Source organism: Sarcophilus harrisii, chromosome 1 (genome assembly GCF_902635505.1).
Source record: "Sarcophilus harrisii chromosome 1, mSarHar1.11, whole genome shotgun sequence".
NCBI lineage: Eukaryota > Metazoa > Chordata > Mammalia > Dasyuromorphia > Dasyuridae > Sarcophilus > Sarcophilus harrisii.
In genome coordinates, this window is record NC_045426.1 from 85444546 (window position 1) to 85470427 (window position 25882).

Genomic DNA, 25882 nt, shown 5'->3' on the forward strand with positions numbered 1-25882 from the left:
CCCAGCTTGTGACTGTGATCCGTCAGGCACCCTGGATGGGGGTCTGTGTGACACACACACAGATGAGGTCCGAGGGCTCCTCTCTGGACAGTGTCGCTGTAAAGCCCACGTGTGGGGGCCTCGCTGTGACACCTGTCGTCCTGGTTATTATGGTCTGAGTCCAGCATTACCTGAAGGTTGTTTGTGTGAGTGACCCCAGAAACTCCATGACTTTGGATCCCAAGCCTCTTAACTTTGGATATCTGATGGCTAAAGCCTGAACTTCATGAAGCCCAAAGCCTATCTTGTGACCCCTTTATCATCTGAGAGGTCCAGAATGTGACCCTGGTTTTAGGAAGCCCCAACGTCTATATCTCTTAAATCCCTTGACACAACTCAAGACCTTAAAATCAATCAATCCAAGATACTTGGTCTCTATGGCCTGAGTCCATTTGGATCAAGGGATGAGTGGTCTCTAAATCCAGGGTTTTGTGACTCTTGACTCCAGGCCTTTTAATCCTCTGATCCCTAGTTCCTCCAAACTTGTATACCTAGTCCCTCTGACTATCTGGCTGTCTGTGTAAATGACCCTTTGGCTTTGGGAGTTCTCTGATCCCCAATTTAGGACTCTGTGAATCCTAGCCCAGGACGCTATAATTTAAGCCCAGTTCTCTGAGCTTGAGGACTCTTCCCAAAATCAGCTTCTGTGACCATTTCTCCCTCTTCCCTCCAGACTATCCTTTCCATTATTTGACACCTTTTTTGCTTCTCTAGCCTGCAGGTGTGATCCTCGGGGCACAGTCCCAGGTGACACTCCTTGTGACTCCATCAGTGGTGACTGCTATTGCAAACGTTTTGTCACTGGACAGAACTGTGACCAGTGCCTGGTGAGCTCTTAACTTAGACTCTCAGACTCTTCTTTCAGTCTGCTCCTGGCTACTGAAACCTAATCTCCAACCTAGAACCCTGACTTGAACTGAACTCTAGGCTCTAATCCTTGTCCCCAATACCTTTAAGCCTGAGTCTGTGCCCTTACTCTACATCTTTGACCCTTGGTACATTTATTTTTGTGAGACCTTTAGTTTATTCTGGCAAATTCAACAAAGATGAAGCTGTTGTACTAGTATCTACCTCTAGTTCTCAGCTTTCCCATCTATAAAAAGGAGAAGGTTGTACCCACCAATCCCCATGGGCCCTCTGGGATTTTCTGTTCTTAGATCCCTTCCAGATCTGAAATTCTTAATTCTGTGCTTTGAGGGTCCTTTTAGGTCAGTGATTCTAAATAAGTTTCTAAATAAGCTTTTATTTTCCACGAGATATTTTGTCTGCTGAAGTGGCCACAGGATATGATTGTGTGATTTATTGTAGAGAATAGGAAACACACTCAGAAAAGGGATTTGCCTAGGGTCACATGGCTAGTTTGTGGGAGCAGCCAGATTGCAAACCATATCTTTTGCTTCCAAGTCCAGTGTTTTTTCTGCTAAGCCACACTGCTTCTAGATGAATTTATTTTCCCAATTATCATTTTAAAAATATTTTCAGTGTAGCTCTTTTTATTGGAAAATTGAATTTAAAGATTAAGTTGAAAAATGATGCGGAAAACAAGTATTTCAAGGAAATGAAATACAAGGTACCATTGGATACCATCAAATCTACCTCTGGATTAACTTAGGCCTGATTAGGAGATCCTAAAACTGAACTAGGAGGGCTTTAGAAATCACTGAGTCCCATCCCCTGATTTAAGAGATGAGGAGACTGAAATGCAGTGGTGGTGACAAGGATAGTAATCTCTTGACTGCCACAAGATGAAAATATGCCCCCTGCCATGTCAACACCATGGGAAAAGCTCTGGTTATCTAATCCTAGTTACAGCTCTAATTGGAGATTACCTTTTTTATGGACAAATTTAGAAAACTTTTCAACATTTTAAAAAATATCAACCTCTGTCCCTCCTTGGCACTGTAACTGCTGACCCTGGTCATCTACTTAAGATTGCAGACCTTGCACTGTGGCTCTCAGAGAGGAGGCAGTGTGGTATACCTGGTGACACATGCTAGGGTGTAGAGACAGGAGAACTAGGCGTGTCCTTAGCCAATCCTTTCACTCCTCTGAGCCACAGTGGCCCAGTCTATAAAATGGGTATGATCATAGCCAGATATCGTCTGCCTGGAGAAGAAAGCTCTTTGTAAGCTTTTAGTTCCTTCAGGAATAGGAGCCATATAACTGGTGATTCTTCTCCTTTCTCTCTCCCTGCAGCCAGAATTCTGGGGACTGAGCAGCGACTTTACTGGTTGCCGGCCTTGCGATTGTGATTTTGGTGGCGCTTACAGCAACAGGTTTGGTCAAGCTGCTGGAAGCTAGGAGAAGGGGGGCTCCAGGCAGGGTTAGGGCTAGAAGAGAGGGGTTCACCTTATCCCCCTCCACTTGCTGTGCCAACAGGTGCTCATCAGGGGAGGGGCTTTGTCCTTGTCGCCCCCACTTGCAAGGCCGAGACTGCCTTGAGCTCCAGTCTGGTTACTTCTGTGCAGCCTTGGACCAGGCCGTAGCCGAGGCGGAGCTTGGGCAGAGGCTCAGACCCTCCGACGCCCGGCTGCCTGTGAGTATGTGGGCCCCAGATGAAGCTCAGACAAGAGAGAGGTGGTAGAAGACTGGAGCAGTCAGGGAGGATTTTCTAGAGGAGGAACTTGAATAGAATAGTTATCAAGAAGATGGTGAGCTGCTCACCATAGACAGTCTTCAAATGGGAGCCGGTCAGGAAGCTGGGGTAGCACTGGCTGCTCATGGCACTTGGGTGGCCCCACTGCGTGAACATTTTGAGAATCTGACTGACAGACAGCAAGGGAGAATTTGAAAAGGAGGAAAATAGGTGGGGTTGGTATTTTGGCATTTTAACAGTTAATCAAAGGAGAGGGAGGTGACTCTGGGAGCCCGTGTACATAGGGGGAGACATGGACCTTCTGGCCTGCTGTCCTTCAGGGAGCCCCTCTACCCGATGCCCCTCCTGACTGCCTGCCAACAACAGGACCTGTGCTGAAGAGGCTTAGAGCCCGGCTCCGGCGTCATCGAAGCACCCCCTGCCCTCCCCGCAGTACTCGCCATGGACGCCAGAGCCATCAAGCTTTCAAGGTGAAGGGCAGCTCCCAGGGCAGGAGCAAACAACAACCTTGGACCCTGCCCTCAGGGAGCTCCCAGGCCAGGGAGATATGGAAGAAGGGAGCCAGGTTTCCCTTGGAGACCTCAAAGTTTAGAGGAAGACATTATTTCTCTCTGATTCCTAGGCTGTTGTGGAGCCCCGGCCTTGGGGCAGAGGCCCTCCTGGCTCCTCCTGGACTGGCCCTGGATTTGCCAGGGTGGAGGACAGAGCTGGCCTCATGCTCCAGGCCCCTCCAGTGCCACGAGCCATGGAGTATGACATTGTGCTGCGCTACGAAGCTCAGGTCAGGCCCTGTGACTGTGGGTTTATGGGGAAACTGGGGGGTGGGGAGGGAAGCGCTTTCAATTTTGACCCTTTGACATTCCCAGGCCCCCGAGGACTGGGAGGCCCTTGTCAGTGTCCGTGCCTACTCCCTGCCCAGCAGCACCCGTTGTGCCAATGTGTTGCCCTCAGAGCAGCTCTATCAGGTGGCCTTACCCCCCAGGCACAGGTATGAGTTCAGTCAAGGGGCGTCTGGAACATTAGGGGATGCAAGTGTGGTGGATACTAGGGGATGGGTGAACCCAGGCACCAGTGCCTTGCATTAACACCCCTTTCCCTGCAGAGCTGTGGTCCTGTCTAGACCCTTCTGCTTTGAACCTGGAACCAGATACATGGTGACCTTGAGACTACAGCGAATGACAAGTGCACGGAACCTCCCTGGGGGAACCATTCTGCTAGACTCGGTGAGACTTTGGGGACCCCTGCCTCCTAACACTAAGGGCTCCCAGCACATCTCTTCTCACCCCAAGGCTTTCCTATGCCTCACTGTGCCCAGTATTGGGCTCAGCACAGTATTGAAAGCCAGGATCCTACCCTCACAGAGCTCGTTTTTTGGGGGGGGCCTCCCACTGAGAGTAACAGACTGGAGATTGAAGGAAGGGGCTTCTGGAGCCTACCTTGCTCATCGGAGGCCAGGCCTGGGGGAGCTGGGCTCTGAGGCAAGGACCCATCTTCCGCATGAGCTCACAGCTCTAGGCCTGAAAAGGACCCCCAGGATCTTTTAGTTGAACTTTCTCATTTTGTTTGTGAGGAAACTGAGACCCAGTGATGTGGACTTACCCAAAGTGACTCAGGTTTTAGAGCTGGGATTTCATCCAGATCCTCTGACTCTTGCTGTGGTAATGAGATTTTGGTGGGGTTTTTTTGAAGGGTGTGGCAGTCAGCGTTAGGTGAGTTGTCCAGGGTCATACAGCTGGTACGTGTCTGAGGCCAGATTTGGATTCTGATCTTCCTTATCTCTATCGACTGAGCCATCCAGCTCTCCTTATGCTTTGCATTATCTTGTGGCACTTCTCATTTGGGCCTTAGAGGACATCTAAGATTTGGAAAGAGGGGAGTATTTTGGGCAAAGATTAAGAACAGAGGCAGAAATATACATAGAACAAGGCAGGGAGGAGCTGCTATATGGGAGAAAGGGGCAATATAAGAGCATTGTGTCCCAGGCTGGAGAGTTTGGGCTTCTCCAGGAACCTGAGCCATGAACAATTCTTGACCAGTGACGTGGTCAGCCATGTGCCACAGGATATTTTGATAGATGTGTAAAGATGAATCTGAGAATGGCAGAAAGATCACTTCAGCAGCTTATTGCAGTTGTCCAGAGAAGCAGTGAGAACTTGGACTAGGCTGAATCCTACATCCCCATCCTTTGATCCTTTTATCTCCATGGAGCAATGGAAGTATTGGGGAGCTAGGATGAGATAGCTTGTCAGTTTCTGTATCAGAATGATACCGTCCCAAGATCCCTTGTAGTCTGTGCAAAAGAAGAGAGGGAGCCCTTGAGTTAAGAAGAAGATGGGTTGCCAGTAAAAAGTACCTAAAGGACAAGATTTAGTAAAAACTGATTGACTGTGGAAATAAGAGAGAATGAGGAATCAATAGTGATTCTAAGGTTTTGAGTCTAGATCATGTAGAGAAAGGTAGTGTCCTCAACTGAAATAGGGAGAGTAGGAGGAGGATCAAGTTTGGCTGAAAAATGATTGTTCACTTTTGAATAAATAAGGTTAAAGATGCATCCAGATGAAGATTCAGTGTAATTCTTAGCTGACCAAAAGCCTAAAACTTGCAAGGCTTCCTGCTTGGCATGTGGCAATCCTTGATAAGAATTAAGAAGAGAGAATATTTCTTGCTTCAAGGAAAATACTGCATACAGGGGAGATTTAGCATATGCTCAAATAAATATAATGCAAGGGAGAATGTAAAACAGATAAAAGCAAGATCTAGACAAAATACTCTAAGAAAATTGCATAAAGGAGAGGGCATTAAAGAATGCCTCAACTGAAGCTGAAATACCTAAACTGGAGATTCACAGTACAAAGAGCCAGAATGAGAAATTCTAGGAATGTGTCAATTCCTGGAAACAAGAAGGGAGGATTAAATTGAGGAAGAGTGATTGGTGCAGTTTGGTTGCAGTGGAGAGTGCAGGTCTGGAGATGGAGATTTGGAAGGCCTCTACATAGAAGGGAGAATAGAGACGTGGAGGTGGGTGAATCAAGATTGGTGGTTGTCCTTTCTGGAAGAGGACCAGAATGACACCCACCATTATGTTAGAGTCGAGTTACAGCCAGTTTGACTGTGCCTGATCAGACCAATTCAAGCTTGGAATGCTGTGCCACAGGTTGGATGCATATAGTCCCTATGAACATTTGGGGTGGACTCTCTAATTTTGTGCATCTCAAGTTTCTTCTGGGCTAATTCAGTTCTGCTTTGCTCATGGAGCACCGCACCTTCTCTGATGAGGACACTCCATGCCAGACGGTCCTAGGCCAGTGTCTCCCTTATATTGCTTTTTCTGGCATTCTTGTGAGTGCTTGCCTTACGTGAGTTTTCCATAAAATAATCTTTTTGACAAGTGTATATTTCACATTCAAACAGAATCAAGAGAGAAAGTAGGAATGCTTCAGTCTAGTTCCTTGGGATTCTTGGGAATCCCAAGGGACTCTCAGGTTTCTTGTGACACACTGGAGGTCTCCCAGTCTCTTTCTCAGCATTTAGAGAGGCTCCCTGTCCTAAATTCGGACTAGAATCTGGGTTCCTATGGATAGACACAATGCCCACAGACTAGCCAGTCCCCCTAATGATCCTCCTTTCTCCACAGCTAGTACTTCTGCCTCGAGTAGAGGAGCTTCCAGGTCTAAGAAGGGGGGACCCTGGGGCATTGGGGCGCCTGAGAGAACTCAGTCGAGCTCAATGCCTTGAAGCTGCAAGAACACCCTACCTTGGGCCCCCTTCAGAATCCTGTGCCCGCTTGGTCTGTAGCATCTCTGCTCTGCTATATAGTGGTGGCCTAGGTAAGTGACTCTGACTGTTGAGGACTAGGGTGTGACTGATGGACTGGAGAGCTAGCAGTGGAGAGGGAACGACTAAGGAATGCCTGAGGGAAGGGGTGAGGAGGAGGAGATTAGCTGGCCTTTATATTGTGATTTTTCTTTTACAGGCAGTTTACTTGTAATCTTTAATTCAGTCCTTTTTTCACCCTCATTTTTATATGAGAAAACTGAGGCAGAGAGGGAGATTAAGTGACTCTCAGGTTACAGGCTAAGAAGTGTCTGAGACGGGATTTGAAGTCAGGGCTCTCTGATTCCAAGTCCTCTGTCCACTAAGTCATCTTGGAGTTATCTAGGGACTGCCTGAGAACTCCCCAGAGGGATTGGGGAGTGACCACAGCAGTCAGGGAGTTTCTGGGGTGGAAGGAAGGCATAACTTTGGAAGTGAACGAGTATCAAGGGGGATAGGGAGAGGAAGATCAGAGGATTGGGAGAGTGACTAAAGAGTGACTGTGGACCCAGGGAGTGAAAAGGTGGCCAGTAGAGGGAAGGGAAGGGTCTTTCACGAGGGTTGAATTCTGAGGGTGTTTGGGGCTCAGACGCCTGGGCCTGAGTTCAGGCTGGCTCACCCAGATGCTGCTCTTCCACCTCTAGCCTGTGAGTGTGACCCACAGGGGTCTCTGAGCTCTGAGTGTGCCCGTGTGGGGGGCCAGTGTCCATGTCGACCCCACGTCATCGGCCAGCGCTGTGACCAGTGTAAACCACAGACCTACGGCTTTGGCCCAGCAGGCTGCAGTGGTGAGGACTAGGCCCTGGGTGATCGTGGAGAGGAGACGGGCGAATCTCCCTGCACCCAGTCTGACCCTTCACCACTTCCCCCTAGAATGTCGCTGCTCCCCTGAGGGCTCCACCAGTTTGACCTGCGATTCTTTAAGCGGCCAGTGCTCGTGCCAGCCAGGAATCACAGGACGAAGGTGCGACCGGTGCCTGCCTGGCCAGTGGGGCTTCCCTCATTGCCAGCCCTGCGAATGCAACGGGCATACAGAGCAGTGCCACCCACACACTGGGGCGTGCCAGGCCTGCGGAGACGCCACCACTGGGCGCCACTGTGAAAGGTGAGTGAAGCTCCTCCCTAAAAGTCCCGCCTAAGCAGGGGGATGAGGCTCCTGACCCTAGGGAACCTTTAGGGCAATGTTGGGATGGACTTGGGGGCTCCCAGCCTGCTTATTGGCACCCTGCTACCCCTGCAGGTGCCAGGATGGTTATTATGGAGATCCTGTCCTGGGCTCAGGACAGCAATGCCGGCCTTGCCCCTGCCCTGGCTTCCTGGGCTCTGGAAATTACCACGCAACCTCATGTCAGGCGGACGGTGGTAGTGAACGGATCCTGTGTTTCTGTGCACCTGGTTATGCAGGTATGTGCTGATGGTGGCGTTAAGACTGGAGAACCAGGGTCTGATCTAAGTACTGCCAACCCCCAGCCTCCCCCACCATAATACTAACATTACTTTTGTAATTCTTTGACAACATTAAGGTTTACAAAGCTTTCTCCACAGCAACTCCTAAGAGAAAGAATGTATGTGCAATTCTCTGCATTTTTTTTTTTTTTTTTTTTGATGGGGAAATTGAAGATTAGAGAAATAAAATGACTTATCCCAGCCACAAAGCTACTAAGTGGTAGGTCTCCTGACTGCAGACTGGGCTGTTCCAACTGAGCTGTGCTGACTCCCATGGTCCACGGACCACGTGCCCCTTGTCTGAGGCCTGAATGTCATCACTAAGACAAAACCGGGAGCAAGCACCAGAAACGAACTGTCCTTTCTTTGGTGATTTGTCATCACTGTTTTGGTGGTAATGTTGGTTATGGTGGTACTACTACTACTACTAATAGTAATAATAATTGCAATTTCTTATAGCGTTAATATTTGCAGTAACCTCTTCTTACTGTAATCCTACATGAATTAGATAGCACTAGCATTCTATTGTTATTCCCAATTTATAAATGAGGAAACTGAAGTTTGCAAATAGGAAGTGACTGAAGATTACTAGCGGTCTAGAGTCCAAGGCCCTAATCTTATAGATGAGTGAACTAAGGCCCAGAAAAAGGGAAATGTCTCAATCACATAAATCATGTGGAGCAGCAGTAAGAGTTTATATCGATAAAGATTTTTAAAATATTTTGGTTGTTTTTTTTAAGTTTTATTGATGAATTTTCATTTTTACATCCTAGTCATTTCCAGATGTACCATCTTCCTCTCTTCCACTTCCACAGTGAGCTATCCCTTGTGACAAAGGGAAAAAAAAACAGTTAAATAAAATCACCCATTGGATCACTCATTTCTGATAGCAAATGCAGCGCTGCAAACCTCTCTCACAAAAGGAGAGAGGTGAAGTTCTTATCTGGAACTTTATTCAGTTTTTTCTCATTTTTCTTTTCATTTAGTTGTAATAGTCATGATTCTTATTGTTTTTTCAGTTCTGCGTACCTTTCCAAGCATTGGCTTCATAGAACTCTGTTTTTTAAATTCCTGTATTTGTTTTTAATGATGAGAGAATATTCACACACAGCAATTTTTCTGCCCTGTCCCTTTCTTAGTGGGAGCCCCCTTCGTTTCTAGTTCTTTGTTAGTACAGAAGTGCTGCTGCTAATATTTTTATACTTTAGAGATACTTTCTTCTCTTCATTCTCCTCACTGACATGTATGCTTTTATCACTGGGTTAGAGGATATGAACAGTTCAGTCACTTTTTTTACATATTTATATAACTTGTTTTCCAGCATGATTAGACTGGCTTGCATTTCCACTAACAATGTATTAGTGTCCCTATCTTCCCACAGCCTCCCCGCCTCCCCCCAGCATGAATTGTCGCCATCTTTACCACTTTGCTGGGCGAAAGGTGAAAACCTTGGGGTTTCCATTTCCATTTTTCTTTTTATTGATCGTTTGGAGCCAACTTCCCTATTGGTAGACAATAGAATTAACAGACTGTAATTCTTCTCTTGAGGCTTGTTTGCTCATATCCTTAGGTCAATTATCTCTTGGTGCTTTTTAAGATTTGCACATTGTTTCCCACACACACAAGCACATACCCTCTGATTGCTGTAAGGGAAGGAAGGAATACAAGGACAGGTATCCTGGCTTATCTCAGCATCAGGTTAAGTGACTTGCCCACACTCACACAGCTGGTATCAGATGTGGGCCACTGCATAGTAGTTAAGGAAATGGCTTTTTTCACCCTGTACAGGTCCTCGCTGTGACCGCTGCTCTGCTGGCTACTTTGGGCGTCCCTGGCCAGAGGGAATAGTTGGTGGGGCACCGTGCCGACCCTGCCAGTGCAACAACAACATTGACCCTAGCGATCCCATGGCCTGTGACCCCCACAGTGGGCACTGCCAGCGCTGTCTACACCACACCCATGGGCCACACTGTTCCCACTGCCAGCCTGGCTACTATGGCAATGCCCTCCGGCCACGAGGCTGCCGGCGTGAGTAGGGTTGAAATGGGGCCAAAGGGAGAGACACTCAGAGAGACCATACCTCTGCCTTCATTCTTGTCCCTGCTGTCCCTGCCCCAGCTCTGACTTCATCGTCCAAAGCTGAATTCCTCCTTTGAGTCTGACATTTCTCATCTCTCTTCACCCATAGGTTGCGGCTGTGACCAACGAGGCACAGTACCTGGCCGGTGCCCGCCCGGAAGTGGCATCTGCTTCTGTGACAGGCTCAGCGGTCACTGCCCCTGCCGCCCACATGTGCTGGGGCGGCTTTGTGACCGCTGTGCCCCTCAGTTCTGGAACCTGGGCGGGCCTCGGGGCTGCGAGCCTTGTGCTTGTCACCCCCAGCACTCGGTGCAGCCGGCCTGTCACCTGGTACGCAAGTGTTCCAGCTTGTCGACGTGCGCCCACACGCTGGAGTGAATGTTTGTGTGTGACTGCGGGGGGAGGAGACGCCGGCCTGCACGCGCACGCGTGTGATCCTGTGTCTGTCTGGGTGCAGCCGTGTGTGCGGGCGGTGCGTCGGCAGGGGCCTCAGAGGCGCGGGACAGAGTTTGGTCCAGTGTCCTAGAACGACTCCTGGAATTAGCCTTGTGACCCCGCGCCTCGTCTGGCTGCACAAAGCAGGCCCTTCAAAAAAGCCTTAGTTTCTTCAAGTGTTAAAAAAAATGGCTGATGCTTGAGCTCTCTGTGCATCAGAGATTGGTGAGGCCGTGGGTACTTTTAGTGGAATGAGAGCGCTAGGCTCCAGTCTCGGCTCTGGCACCAGCAGCTGGGGCACAAAGGCAAGTTACTGCCAGGCAGTGTGGTGTCACGGAGGGGAGCCCTGGCTCCAGGGTCATGGATCTGGGCCCAGCGTGCTCTGGGTTCACCAGGCTACTCCCCTGTTCTGGGCCTCAGTTTCTCTGCTGTCCAGTAAAGAGGTGGCAATTGATAGTCTCAGGTCCTTCCAGGTCCACTAGAAGCTTATGTCCTATTTTACTCACAACTACCCTCTAGGGTGAGTTGTACCAAAAAACGCAGTTCCCCCTGGGTTTTCTAAAAAGTTAGACTTCTGAAGCAATCTAGTGTCATCTCCCTTTTTTTTTTTTTTTTTTTTTTTTTTATTTATCACTGAGGAATATTGAGACTCAGAGCAATGTCCTGGCAGGGTTCCGGGTCACCTCGTTAGCCGTGGAAGGTCATTCATGTGGGTCCTGTTGGGCCTGGGTCAGACTCACAGTGGCTGGTCAGTGGTCTACAAGACTCTGGAGGGCTCTTACACAGGATTTGGCTCCAGAGGGCATGTGGTCCAGCAGCATCGGGGGAAGTTTCAGAGAGATGAATTCAGACTTGATGTCAGGAAACATTTCTTTGCTATTAAAACTATCTCAAAGTAAAATGGGCTGCCTCGAGGAGGGGTCTTCAGGCAGAGAGATTAGATGCTCCCTTATCAGATTGCTGTATATATTGAGGCCACTAGGTGGTGCCATAGGGCACAGAGCAGAAGCCTGGAGGGGGGAGGACCCGAAGGCAAATCCAGTCTCTGGCACTTTTGTCAGCTGTGTAGCTGGACAGATGGCTTAACCCCGGTTTCTCTCAGTCTCTCATATGTAAAATGGGCATAATAACAGCACCTACCTTCTGGGGTGGTTGTAAGGATCACGAGATAGTAATTGTAAAGTGCTCTTAGTACTTGACAGTGATTGCTACATAAATGCATACATAATGTGTTTTATATAAATATTTAAAATATAAAATATGTAGGATATCAGAATAACATATATAAGTGTTATATGTTTTTCATACATATACATATATATGTGATATAGTGGGGATTCTTTGAGGGGCAGGATGGGTTAGACTAGATTCCCTCTGAAATTCTGGGACACAGTGATCATCGGCTCAATGAGTTTAGATCAGGAAAAGACTTTAGTAATAATTGAATCTTGTAATTTTACGGAGAAGGCCATGAGGCCCAGAGAAGGAAAGTGATTTACGTGGTTTGTATTAGAGCCACAATTTGAACTGATTGAGGAGAGGTGAACACGTTGGTCGGCCAAGATGAAGGAGCCAGTAACAAGAGAAAGATTGAAGGTGCAGGAGAGTGATGGAGAGGATGATCTGTGGGCTGGGCGTCCTGAAAGAGACAAGTGGGTGGAGATGAGTTAAGTTGGAGGTGGGGAGGGGGGACTGGGAAAGGAACAGCCTTGTCTAAGAGAAGGGAGTTACAGAGAGTAATAGAAAGCCTGATTGAGAACCTGTGAATTGTGTCCCTGTCCTTCCAAGAGTCCCTAGTGAAAGGACTGAGCCTCCCATTTGTCTTATGCCTCCGCAGGTAACTGGTCAGTGCCCATGCCGGGAAGGATTTGGGGGACGTACGTGCTCCCAGTGCCAAGAAGGGTACTGGGGGGACCCAGAGAAGGAGTGCAGAGGTGAGGAGGAAAGTACCAGAGAGGTGGGCATGAGGGTAAGCTGAGGGTGAGGGGTTATGTGGTAGAGGCAGCTCATTATGTGGAATCTAGATTTAGCCTTTAAAGGACTTCAGTTTGAGTGGCAATCCTTCTATTTCCCAGTTGCATGGCCTTAGACAATTCACTTCCCTTCTGAGATTTTTATCTCATTTCTAAAGTAAGGGGGTTGAACTAGGTGTGTTGCTAGAGGCCTTTAGTCCTAGAAAAAAACAAGGTATGTAGGGGAAAGTTGGATTGAGAGACAGAGAATTTAGTTCCTTATGCTGACCCCAACTCCTTTGTTTTTTCCCCAGCCTGTGCCTGTGACCCTCAGGGTTCAATCTCTCTCCGTTGCCACCCTAGGACAGGGGCTTGCTCGTGCCTTGAAGGCATTTCAGGCCCTCGGTGCAAAGCCTGTGCCCGGGGTTCCCAGGGCAGTTTCCCCCACTGCCGTCCCTGTCCAACCTGCTTCTCTCACTGGGATGGACGACTGGATGCCCTCCAGCAGCGGCTGGTCACATTGGCTCAGGGGAGGGATGCCCTGCGTGAGGTGGCTACTGACTGGGGCAGTGGTGGGCGGCTGCTGGCCCTGGAGACAGCCATAGGGCAGGTCCAGGGAATCCTGGTGTCCGCCCACCCCCTGGTGGGGCCCTCGCAGCAGCTCATGCAACAGCGGGATGGACTCAGGCAAGACCAGGCGCCCCAGAGGCTTGGAGAGGGGTGGGCAGGATCTTAGGGTCTCACAGGACCTGGGAATCTTCAGTCATTTCCTGAAGTCAGATATCAGGGAATAGTCTGTTGAAGTTGAGAGCCCTCTTTACCCCTCTTTATAGGAGGGAGGTGTCCGGACTGGGCCGGGCCCTTCGAGTGACAGAGAAGAAGGTGGGGATGAGCATGCCCTGGGCCGGGGCTCAGCACTCCCACTTCGGCCAGCTGACGCAAGAAGTGGATCAGCTCAGCCTCTTGGCCTCCCAGCTCAAGGAGACCCCGAGAGGAGCCCAGGGTACGGCCCAGAAGGGCTGGGGACACTTCTGGGGAGCAGTCAGGAAGGAGGCCACTCCTCACCTGCCACCTCCTTCCCCAGATGCTGCTTCCCTTGCCTCCAGGGCTGCTCTGCACTCGCAGGAGGCTGAGCTGGCTGTTCTGGCCACCACAGCCCTGACAGACACCGAGAGTGCCCTGAGCCAGTCCCGGCAGGTCAGACGCCGGACGGAGGCACTGCTGCCAAAGAGGAAGCCTCCCTTTGGTGCGCCTGCCTGGGCCCACCAGCTCCAGGGGCTTGTGAATGCCTCCGGGGCTCTGAGCCCCCACGCGGCCCAGCTCAAGGTCAGAGCCCTTGGGACTGGGGGTGAGGTCTGGGCTGGGGCTGGCCCCGGGAAAGATCTCTGGGGGGGGAGGCACTCAGCCACGCCAACAGGACCTTCTCATCTTGTTCCTGTGAGTTTCTCTTCTTCTACCCCACACAGGCTCACTTTCTTTCTCTGTAAAATTAACACAGCAAGGTGTCCCCTCCATCCTTGTATTATCTAGACATTCTGGGCCTGTGGGGTCAGGAGCCCACCATCTCTTACTCCACTCTGGGCCCATTGTATGTCTGCAGGTCTGTGGGGGACTGTGGGGCCTGGGGAAGGCCTGTGCTCTCTCCCCTTGTGGGCCAGCCTCTTGTTCTGGGGCACTGCCCACTTCCCTGTGGGCACTGGGAACTGCTCGCAACACATCCCGTGTTCTGGGTGCTACGGGTATCAGGCTGGGGCGGCTACACCGACGGGTAAGGAGGAGGGGGAGGATGGCGGGGCTGTAATTAGAAGCATGGGGACAATGGGCACACGGGGTGAGATCTTGCAGGGGGATGAGGGGGTGGCCAGGCAGTCCAGGAGGACTAGCCCCGCTGATTCATCCCATTCCCCTAGCTCCAACGGGTTGGGGTCACAGCAGGGGCTGCCCACTCTCAGGCCGAGGAGACGCTGAGCCGAGCCCGAGCCACCTGGCATGGGGCTGGCACCGCTCCCATCTTGGCCACCATCCAGAGGATTCGGGCCTTCCTTACAAGTAAGATAACCATCTTCTTCCCCTCTAGCAGAGCCTCCGAGCCAGGGTGGGCAGAGTTCTGAGTTCAGGACTTGAACCCTCGTCCTCATGATGAGGGTAGGCAGAGTCTAGGTCAGAAGGAGGGGGACAAGTCAGGGAGGGTCACAAGTTGGGGGGCCCACAAAAGCACCGACTTCCCCCTCCCAGGTGAAGCAGAGTTTTGGGGTTTAGAAAACCCAGATTTCAAAGCTGTCCTCAACATTTAGCAAACATGTGACCTCAAATAAGTTGATTTTCTTTTCCAATTCTTTTCCAATTTTTCGGTCTATTAAATGGGTATCATAGTATGCTACCTACTCTTATGGTTAGGTCACTGGATTTAGATCTAGAAGAGCCACAGAGATCTTTATTGAGGAAAGTGTTTTTTAAATCTTAGACCATTATAGAAATGGGAACTTTTGGTAATAATCTTATTTATCTAGACAACTAGAGCATGCCATTGTACCCATGGTACTAAGTCTGGAGTCAGGAAGGCCTCAGGTAATAACTAACTGTGAGACCCTTGGCACTAACTTTCACTTCTGTTTGCCTTAGTTTGCTCATCTGTAAAATGGGGGTAATAGCACCTAGGTCGTGAGGATCTAATGAAATAATATTTGTAAAGTGTAGTGCTTAATTCCCTTCTCCTCTTTTTCCTCCTTTCTTTCCCTCCCAATGAAGTTGAAGAATCAAAATCCATGTTGGTAGTCCTGATTTCAGTTCCTTGTTTTTCCTCCACCCCAGATGAAGGGGCAGACCCTGAGAGCGTAGAGCTGGTGGCCCAGAGGGTCCTGAAAATTCCTTTGCCCCAGGGAGGCCGGAGAGCTGTAGAACAGCTGTTGGAGGAGATCCAAGATGCCCTGCAGCTTCCAGAGAGCATGGACTGGGCTCTACCTTCAGCCCAGGGCCTCCTTCAGCAAGCACGGTGGGCCAGGTGAGGAGCTGGATGGGAACTGAGGGTCACGCCTTCTCACGGCGACACAGTGGTCAGTGTCAAGGGTACTGAGAGCCCAGCACTGGCCTAAAGAAGTAAGTGCTGCTGATACAGAGAAGCAAGAGAGACTGGGGTCTCTGCCCTAAGGAAACTTCCATTCTGGTTGGGGAGACAACAAGCAAACTGTGTCCGTACAAGAGACAGAGCTCATGGAAGTGATCTGACAGGAGAAGCGGGGAAGGAGCTGGGGGAGAATGGTACCTGAGCCTGGGAGGAAGCCTGTAGGTCGAAGGCAGGGAAGAGAGCCTCCCAGGCACGGGGGAGAGCCAGCTAAAGGCTCCAAGAGAGTCTTTACAGGAGTTTAGATTTGAGCCAGGAGTTGAACTGTTGTTTTAGGAATCCAAGCCCAGCCTTCACCCAAGGGTTTGATTTGCTTATGTAGCACCTTAGAGACTAGACAGGATCTCCAGGTGCAGAGCACTTGAAGGCATATTTACCTGATCCAAGTCCCTCCTCTTTCATTGGAGGACATTGAGATTGAAAGGAGAGAAGAGGCTTGCCGGAAGTTACTCAGGACACGGCAGGGATGCTCCTATTTATCATGGGATTTGAAATCTAGCACACCATCTATTATGTGTCACCCATTATGCATGGCTGTTGAGGCCCTCCCTGAGACCACTGAGCGCTCAGGGTTGGGGCCAGGGCTAGCTGACTTTTCCTGTGCCCACAGGGAGGGTACAGAGAGAACCCAGGACAATGTTTTAAAGACCCAGGGAGCTCTAACTGAGGCTCAGAACAACATAGGCAGAGCTGAGAGAGAGCTGCGGAAGACAAAGCAGGCACTGAAGAGGCTAGAGGCTCAGACGCAGGAGGTGAGATGTTAGAGTGCTCCAGTTCCTCTCCCAGGGGCCCCATGTTTCCCAGAACTCCTAGACTCCCCCCAGATAGTCCAAGCATTCAGTCCCTCCTGGTAGTCTAAGAAACTTTTCTCTCAAAATCCCATGTGCCCCTAACACTCCAAAAACTCTTCCATTCTTTTAAATTCCAAGTGCTCCCTAACACTTCTCTAGCCTCTTTCACTGAACCTTGTTACCCAACATTCCTTAATTTTCCCAATGTCTTCTGTGTCTCCAAATACCCATAAAATCCCTCAGGATTCACTATGCCCCAACACTCAGACTTTTCCTGTATTCCCCAGGAATGCAAGAAATCACCTACAATATCCCTCAAAATATTCCAAATTTTAAAAATCACAGTATCTTATGGTCTCAATCACACAAACTTTCCCAATGTCCTCCCAAATCTTTAAACTTATCTTAATGTCTCTACATATATTTCAGTATCCCTCATGTCCTTGAACAGAACTGAGACCTCCCCCAATGACCTCTGGATCCCCTACCACTTCCTCATAGTCCCCAATGTCCCCCTCCAGAAGAATACAAGCTGGCCTTCGATGTAGGAGAAAAGGTAAAAAAGAGGATCTGAGGGGGTAGAGGAGAAACTTGCCCTGTGTCTGGATATTGGAAAGTAGAAAGACATCAACAAGAAGGAGAGAGAATACAGACTATTGGTATACTTGAAATTTAAAACAAATATAAATTTGAGGCTCTTGCAGAGGAATTGGAAGAGCTTGATTTGTAAAGGAAGAAGCTGCTCATCCACTTGTGGTGCCGTGAGGTGAGAGAGAGCATCCACTAAGGGTCAGAGGCAGAAAAGAGTGATGATTGGTGATTCTTTACTCAGAGTCCTGAGACAGCTAGTTGTACTTTAATAATAGTTAGAGAGAGGTCTGTTATTTTCTTGGCAGCACATGGATTCAGTACATAATTGTGAACCTCCCATGGCTTGTCAAGATATGTGACTAATATCTGGTGATTCATATGGGCATAAATAATATCGCTAGAAGGAATCTATAAAGTAATACCAAAAATTATAAAAGTCTTGGGCAAGAAACTAGAAATCAAAAGGACCCAGGTGGTTATTTTTATCACAACTACTCTCTGAAGGCAAGGGATACAGAAGAGAACAGCTGAATAAGAAAATAATACTTGAGTGGGATTTTGATTTCTCAGCCATGACTTACAGTAGAGGAACGACAGACCTCAGGATGGGGATGGAGCACACCTAGCAAAGTGGGGTAAGAATGTATTTGTCTTATGCCATACAAATCTAACCAGAGGGGCTTTAAACTAAAAGTAATAGAGTAGGGGAAAAATTGATGACATGTATTTAAGCTAGAGACCAATGAGAGTACCTACATTGTTGGAAAAGAAATAACAGTTTGAAATATCATAAAGTCCACAAAATCCAAAAGTCAGTAGTAAATGCCACAACCTCAGTAACACAGATGTAAGCAAAAAGCAAAAATTAAACTAGATGTAATGACACTAGAAGGCATATCTGATCTAATTGTTTCTGAGATTTGATCTGTGGCAGAAAAATGACTCTGGATTAGTATTCCTTATACAAAAACAAACAAACAAAAAACCAAGCTAGGTAAAATTGTGATGTAGTATTATATATTAACGAGGCATTGTCCTGTGTGGCAATCCAGGAGCAAGAGGATTTGGGGATGGGAGGATGCTATAAATGACATGGGCATTTTCAGGAAACATATGACCATTCTGGAACTGAAACAGGAAATAGCTAAGAGCAGTGGTAGTGGTGAAAGGGAGAGTCATCTGTCTATCTTTCAGTAGGAACTCTGTTTAAAGCAGAACAATCTGTAACTTCTTGACTGACCTAATGATATTGCTATTCTTCAAGAAGTTCAAGAAAGAAAAAATATTCTGCATCAACTTCTCAATGATGAGAAAAAGTTTCTGAAATAGAAATAATATGAAGCTGGAGGGGGGATGGGAGAATCATTACCTTTTAGAATTTGGGATTGAGGAGAAAGAAGTTGGGTGTCATCTGACATGCTTCCTAGATTTTCTGAAAGATTTTAAAGGTTTAGTGGAAGGAAAGGTATTCTGTAAATTAAGATAAAATTCTACCCTGCAAGCCAGCCCAGGAGAGATGGAAAACTCTCAAGAATGAAATTCTGAAGGCACAAAGGGAGACAGTTCTAATAAGGAGGTAAAAGGGTAATTGAAGAGAACAAAATTTAATACACAGAGAATAATACACTACCCAACAGAAGACAGAAGCAAGAGTAGCATGGTAACAGCATCAACCCAATCATAACAGTTCTGTAAAAAGGATGTCAGTAAAGGTGAAGCTCAGAGTGAACTGAGGCTCTGAGGAAAGGTAAAGTCAATTAATAAAATAAAGAAAAATGGGTCTTTAAGGGCTGTATTAGGGAAAGTTAGATCAAAGAGGGAAAAGAACTTTAGGGTATGTGGGTAAAATGGTGATAACTGACCATTGAGAGAATGCCAAGCTGCTCAGCTCTTATCTGGACTATTTTCTCTGCCAAGCAAAATCTCCTTTGGACTGGAAAGATATCTGATGGATAATGGATAATCAGTCTAAGTAAGGAGATAGATGCTACAGATATTGATGGAGCATCTTCTCAGTGCTCCAAGGTGTTAGAGTTACAAATTCAAAGAATAAATACTCTCATAAGGAGCTCATATTCCATCATGGCAAAAACAACATGTAGACATGTTTAAATATGTACAGAAGCAGTATGAGAGAGTTAAGGAGGAAGGATATGGTTTAGAAAAGATTTCATCAAGAAGGTGATGTTCCAGCTATGATTTGAAAAAAGATAAATTGTGTGAGGTGGAAGGGAGGAAGGGCTATATTTTAGGCATGGAAGGGGCAAAGGCTTGGAGACAGAAAATTGAGTACCATCTGTGACCAATTGGCTTTCTGGACGGTAGTGTGGGAAGGGGAAGATAATGAGACTGCACAGATGGGTTAGGGCTAGGTTGTGAAGAATGGTTTTAAAAGCCAAACAAAAATTTCTTTTTGATCCCAGAAGCAATAGAGAATCACTGGAGTCTATTGAATAGAAGAATAAACTGGTAAAATTGTGCTTAAGTGTGGAGCTGTGTGGAGATTAGACTTAAGTATTGAAAGACTTGAGACCGACTGGAAGGTATTGAAAGACTTGAGACCAACTGGGAGGCTGTTACCATAGTCTGGTTGAGGTGATGAGGTCCTGAACTAAGATAAACATCTTAGGATAGAGGAGAGGTTGGGTGCAAGAGTTGTTGGGAAAGTGGAAATAAGATTTGGCAAATGATTTCGTTAGTAAGGTGAAGACAGGTAAGGATTCAGGAATAATGCTGAGGTTACAAACCTGAGAGATTGGCAGAGTTGGTGATACCTTCAGTAGAAATAGGGAAAGAAAAAGTGTTGAATTTTGAGATGTTCAGTTTGAAATGTCCAATTAGCAGTTGTTACTGTAGTTCAAGGGGAGAGCCTGGGATTAAATAGTTTGTTTAAAGATGGTAATTAAATTTATTGGAGCTGATGAATTCGCTGAAGAGAGGGAGAGAGAGAAGAGGGCCTAGAACAAAAACACCTACAGTTGGAATGATATGAATGTTGAAACATAGAAGGTGACTTAGAAGGAATCTGTGATCAGACAAATGGGAGAACAAGGAGAAAATCTCTAGGAATAGGGAATGTTCAACAATATTAAATGCAATAGAGAGATCAAGAAGTATGAGGGCTGAGAAAAAAACCCACTGAAATCATGGGTAATTTTGGAGAGAGTAATTTCAATTGAGTGATGAATGGGGTCCAAAACCATATTGCAAAGAAGTGTTAAGAGAAACAATGGATGCAGATCATTCTTTTCCCTAGTTTATCTGGAAAAGGGAGAAGAAATAGGATAGTTGCAAATTTAGGATGTATCTAGTTGGGTTTATTGAAGTTTTTGTTTCTTTAATTTGGGGAGACATGGGCATGTTTGAAGGCAGTAGAGAAGGAACCATTAGCTCTGGAGAGATTAAAGATTAGGGAGAAGGGAGATGATTTGAGGGGTCAGTAAAATTGAGGATGGGATCAAGGGCATATTAAAGGGATTAGACCTGACAAGAAAAGCCACTTCATTGTCACAGACTGGGAGAAAGAAGGAGAAAGTTTAGGGGAGGGGAAAGAGTGATATCAAGGGATTTAGGGATGAATCAAGTGAGAGAAAGAGGAAACTCTTAAACCAGATTAAATCAAATGGCCTCAATTTTCTCAATGGCCAAATCTTCAACTCATAATGTAGGGAGAGAAGAAAGATAGGATTGAGGAAAGGCAATTATCCAGATTTTTGCAAATGGAGTATACAAAGTATAGGCCGGCAAACTTGACATTGGTTTCCAGAAAAATCCTAGAATATATTATTACAGATATAGTTAATGAAAATCTACCATAAGGAGTGGTCATTTAAGAGTCAATATAGCTTCATCAGAATTCTATAGGCCATGTCAAACTCTTTTTCCTCCCCTTTTTATTTTAATAAGTTACTAAACTGATAGATTAGGAGAACGTTATGGATAAAGTTTATCAAGATTTAATAGTGTTTGAGAAATAAAATGGTGCCTGCTATTCTTGCAGGAAAAAAAATGTAGTTATATGTGTGAGACAGTGTCATGAGTTAAATTTGGAACTCATTAAATACTGAGACAGAGAGTAGTTATTAAGGGTTCATTGTCAGCTTGGAAGGAGGTCTCCAAGGGAGGGAAAGCCCACCAAACTGTGCTTGGTCTGGAATGTTGTTCTTTGAGGGACTTGGATCAAGGCATAAATGGCATATTTATTGAGCTTGCAGATGACACAGCTGGGAGGGTTGACTTAATACTGCATAAGAAAATCAAGATGCAAAAGAGCTTGACTGGCTGGAACATCTGTTGGAATCCAATAAAGTGACATTGAATAGGAATAAATGTAAAATTCCACATTTGGGTTCAAGAAATTGACTTTACAACTACAAAATGCAAGAATATTTAGGAAGTAGTTTGCCTGAAAAAGGTTTGTGAGTTTTAATGACTTGGAAGCTCAACATGAATTTATAGAATGATATGACCAGTAAATATGCAAATGATAGAATCATGGGCTGCATTAAGATGCACAGATGCCAGAAGTCAAGGACTCTATGATCTCCTGTCATCCAAATCTGGTCAGAAGGTGTCTAGGGGCTTGTTATCTAATTCTTACCGATACATTTTAGGAAGGACCTTGATAAACTTGAGATCATCTGGGTGAGGACTGTGGAAAAGAAGACTAGGTGATTGATTGGCTGATAGCCATCTCTCTCTACAAGTGTGCTGTTTGGCCCCTGAGGGCAGAAACAGGAGCAACAAGTGGAAAATGCAAAGTTAGGAAAAACTTCCTGACAATGACAGTTTCTGGAACCATCCATGATGGCCTAGGGAAGAGATTTATTCCTTGGCTCTGGAGTTCTTTCAAAGGCTGAACGGCCCCTTTTTGAATAGTGCGTTGTGGGCATTCTTTCTCAGGTGTGGCTTAGGATAGATGGCTGCCGAGGTTCCTCCCAACTCCAAAACTCTGGCATTCCTGTGACTTCTACCACTGCCCAGAAATCACTCTGTCCCCTCATCCTCCCTGTTAGCATTCCTCAAACCTTCAGTCTTTCCCCCAACACTCCCACGTGTTGCCCTCATGCACTCCTTGAAAGCTTCCCCTAACTTCCCATGGATTTTGACTCTTTAAACTTCCTCAATATCAATCCAGCCATCCCAGGAGACTGCACCCAATGTCTCCTGAGTCCCTCAGCCCCTCCTAGACTTACTTGAATTTATCCCAGGACTCATAACACACCCAGAAAACCCCTGGTCATTTTGTTCGCCATTTTGTTCGTCATTTTGTTTGAGTCTGTCAAAATCCCAGAAATCCATTCCATGCTCTTCTGCATGCTTCATCCATTCCCACCCAGAAAACTTCCCCAATTTCTCCTTTGAGCCCCCAAATCCTGAAACTCCTCATGTTCTTTGGGATTCCTAAACCCATTTCCCCTTCCAAAAAAGGGGGATAACCCCAGCCAACCTCTTTCTCCTCCTCCCTAAGCCCACTCTCCTATTCTCTCCATCCCCCTGACCACAGATGGCATTAGGACTAGTTCAGACCACACATGATCTGGATGTGGGCTCCACCTTGGATCAGCTGCTGGGGGCAGCAGATGCTCTGCAGGCCCAGATGTCAGAAAATAAACTGAAGCTGAGGGGAGCCCAGGAGCAAGCGGCACAGGCATCAGACACAGCTGCACATTTGGGCAAGGTGAGATATGGCCCTTACTGCTGGGCACTACTGAGGAAGATACCAGGGTAGCAGGATATTCCAGAAATGAAGGGGAGGTTGTCCTTAGGGTGAAAGTCTTCTGAATCCTAGGAAAGGGAGAGTACGGTGAAAATTCCCAAGTGGGACTAGGAGGACTAGGGAAGAAAGACCTCAGGAAAAGAACTGTGGTGGGAACTCATTCCTGGTGGGTGGTAGGTCCTGACTCTGCCGGGATCTGTTTCTAAAGGGGGAATCTTGAGTTTGAGAAGAGCCTGAGGTTCAGGGAAAGGGAGGAAGAGTTTAAAGGTGATTGGGCCTCCCCTGGCCCTACCTCCTTTTCCCGCCGGTTCTCTTTGCCCGCAGGAGCTGCAGACAGCCAAATTACAGTTCTCAGAATTGCAATCTGGGATTGATGGCCTTGGGGATGAAGTGAATGGGGCCAAAAGTCGCTTGCAGCGGATTCATGCAGAAGCCCGGGAGCTGCTGAAGAAAGCAAGCAGGAGCCGGAACCGCCTAGAGGGTGAGGCTGTGGGGATGTGTACCTGATAGGATCCTGAGGATTTCAGGAGAGTCTTGGGTGTTTGGGGGACTCAAGGAGTCCCAGAAAGCTCATAGTTTCTCAGATTTTTCAGAGAAACCTGATGTATTTGGGAAGGATTCAGAATCCTGAGTTTTGGAGGGTTTCTGAGATACTAGAATTTTGGGGAACTCATTCACAGGGGAGCCCAGGGGCCATGAATGTTAGAGGTCTCCAGAAGACCAGAGTGGTTAGACGTCTTAGGAGGATCCCATGTATAGGAGCTTCTCAGCAAGGGAGTATTAGGGTTTTTTTTTTTAGGGTTGTCTGAATATTGAGCAACTTTGGATCACAGGTATTTGGGATTTTCAAGAGGGCTTGAATGGTTGGGAGTCTTAGGTAATCCTCATCTGAGAAGCCCGAGTATTTGAGGGTCACAGGGAGATCATTGTGTTGAGGCCTTTGTTCTTGGGGAATCTCAGGATGTATGGCTATGTGGGATTTTAGGACCTTTTGGAGCCCTGGACCCTTACAGATTTCAAAGGGCTCTAAGTGCCGGGGATGGGGTGAGGGGGTGGGGGTGGGTCTCAATGGCCTTAGTTTTGGGGGGCCCTGAATGTTTGACATTCAGGGGACCTTGAATATTTAGAGGTCCTGTAGGTGGGAGTCGTAGGCCTCTTGCGCCTGGGGATTTCAAGAGCTTCTGAGGTTTGGGGGAGGGCTCAGGGTGGTGTTTGGGGCCCTGCGCTGGCCGACCCTTGGGTTGACCCCACCAGGGCTGGAGAAACGCTTTGCCCGGAATGAGCAGGCGCTGGGAGAGAAGGCAGCGGAGCTCCGGGCCCTGGAGAGCAGAGCCCTGGGGCTGCTGGAGCAGCTGAGGCAGGAAGCCAGCGCCCACGCCACCTGCTGATCCAGCGCCCCCACCCCCAGAGAGAGGAGCCCCGGCGTCCTGGGACACGGAGCCCCATAAGAAGCACAACTGCATTGCCAACAGCTCCCCTGCATTTTTACCCCCGGCCCCCATCCCCTGCACGCGGCCCCCGGGCCACCGAGCATCCGCAGCTTCCTCCATCCCCCGCTCTCGGCCCCGATGCCACTGCGCTCCGGCCCCGCTCTCCGCTTAAACTTGCAAGAAAGCCACCCAACTAATGTTCCCGAACTTGAATCCCTCCCCATTCCTCCGCTGAGCTCACCAAGTCCCGCCCCCGGAGCCCCCCGGGAGACAGGGCGGGGCGCGCCCTAATGCGCGCTCCCGTCCTCGCGCGGGCTCGCGCATTCCGGGACCCTCGCTGCCGGCGCTGAGGCCGCGCGCGCTCGGGCCGCCGCAAAGTCTGGAGCGGATCAGGCGGACCCCGGGCCGGGCTCAGCAGAGCGTCGGCTTCTAGATCCCTGGGCCCGAGGCCGCAGTCAAGGCTCTGGCCGGCCCGAGTCTTTGAGTGCGTCTTTGTCTAGGACGTCTCCATCCATTTTTGTTTGCTGCACCCATTCCCTTATATGGGAAACGGAGGCAGCTTCGTGCCAGGGCGAAGTGGAAATGATACTCTTCCCCAGCTCTGGACTCCCATCCCTGGCAGCCTCGGCCTGAGACGGAAACGTGGATGGTGGGAGCCACCTTGCTGCCCCCGCCTCCCCGACATCCCAGCCTCCCACTCCGTCCTCCGGGGGCCACCGTCACTGAAGACAAGCATCTTTTCCTTTGTGTCCTCCCAGCTTTCCCTGTCCCTTGCCGAGCCAGGCCCAGATGTGGAACTTTGCAATTCAGTTCACCCAGCATAATGCCGTGTCTTGTCATGGGCAGAAGAGGTTAAAACCCCAAGAGATTTACCCCAGAGCATTTTTGACATCTGCTCTGAAACAAAGTGACTCGTGAATAAAAACCAATTCTAGATTCAAAAAAACATTAAATCCAAGAATATGAACCAGAAGAGATCTAGTCCAACTCCCCACATATTGTAGAAGATACAACTGAAATTCAGAAAGCTGAAGGGTTTACTAAAGCCACAGCTGGTCAATGACAAAGCTGAGACTAGGCTTCAGGCTGCAGTCTGAAGTTCCTGTCTCCTTATTCATTCTCTTCCTGTCCTTCAAAGCTTATTTTATTTTACCTACCCCCAGGAAGCCTCTCAGATTTCTCTTTCTCATCCTACCCTTTGTTTATTTAACTAGGTTGCTAACATCTAAACTCTCTTCCCAATCCTTTCTCATCCTTCCAGGGTTATTTTAGGTCACACTCCCAGGAAGCCTCTGAACTTCCTCTGTTTCACCTCCTGTCAGATTGCCCAGTCAGATCTGCCAATGAGCTCCAAATCTGCTCCCAACCATCCACCCCCCAATCCTTGCAGGGTCTGGGGGGGGGGGGGAAGTAGGTGTCAATGATCCAGGCCTGTAGAAATAAACATAAATAAAGCTGGTGCTTCTGATTAGTCTCTGCTGTATCCCTTTTCTTTTCACCAATATAAGCCTCACTTATTTTAAAGATGAAAAAAAAAACAAACAAACAAGTTAAATGGTTTGCAGTAGTCAAAGGTAATAAATAGCAGACCTAATTTTAAAGATCAGAAAAAAAAAAAAAAAAAACCCAAACCCAACCCACTGGGCTAAATGGTTAGCCCAGTCAAAAATAATAGCAGGAATCAAACAGGTTCTCAGGCTCCAAATCCAGCGCACTTTTCACTTTCCTGTATTCCAGAACTGCAGAAAAGGGAGAGACTGGGAGAGCCATCAGATAGATCTCCATCCCACCCCCCAACTGTGCCCTATTAACCATCCATTCCTAGCTAGGGTGAACTCCCCGGAGAGTGTTGGGGAAGGAAGTCTAGTCA

At 47.9% G+C, this 25882-nt stretch overlaps 2 protein-coding genes across 2 annotated transcripts in view; both read left to right on the top strand.

The window, feature by feature from the left end:
* Positions 1-13524, top strand: part of LOC111719421 (laminin subunit beta-2-like) — an 18399-nt gene extending 4875 nt beyond the window's left edge. Inside the window, exons 11-27 of the mRNA XM_031959356.1 lie at positions 6-185; positions 754-866; positions 2236-2315; positions 2419-2575; positions 2956-3105; positions 3258-3416; positions 3502-3623; positions 3738-3858; positions 6270-6462; positions 7093-7236; positions 7322-7553; positions 7689-7852; positions 9683-9922; positions 10083-10303; positions 12246-12342; positions 12675-13363; positions 13445-13524. Of these exons, the coding sequence (XP_031815216.1) occupies positions 6-185; positions 754-866; positions 2236-2315; positions 2419-2575; positions 2956-3105; positions 3258-3416; positions 3502-3623; positions 3738-3858; positions 6270-6462; positions 7093-7236; positions 7322-7553; positions 7689-7852; positions 9683-9922; positions 10083-10303; positions 12246-12342; positions 12675-13096 (2795 nt within the window). The 3' untranslated portion in view covers positions 13097-13363; positions 13445-13524. The remainder of the gene's footprint in view (positions 1-5; positions 186-753; positions 867-2235; positions 2316-2418; positions 2576-2955; positions 3106-3257; positions 3417-3501; positions 3624-3737; positions 3859-6269; positions 6463-7092; positions 7237-7321; positions 7554-7688; positions 7853-9682; positions 9923-10082; positions 10304-12245; positions 12343-12674; positions 13364-13444) is intronic.
* Positions 13525-16624: 3100 nt separating this feature from the next.
* On the top strand, positions 16625-25480 carry LOC111719420. Its single transcript, XM_031959379.1, has 4 exons — positions 16625-17498; positions 22370-22543; positions 22907-23063; positions 23837-25480. Exons 2-4 carry the CDS (start codon positions 22370-22372, stop codon positions 23968-23970), a joined length of 465 nt encoding a protein of 154 aa, XP_031815239.1. The 5' UTR covers positions 16625-17498; the 3' UTR covers positions 23971-25480.
* Positions 25481-25882: the final 402 nt, after the last annotated feature.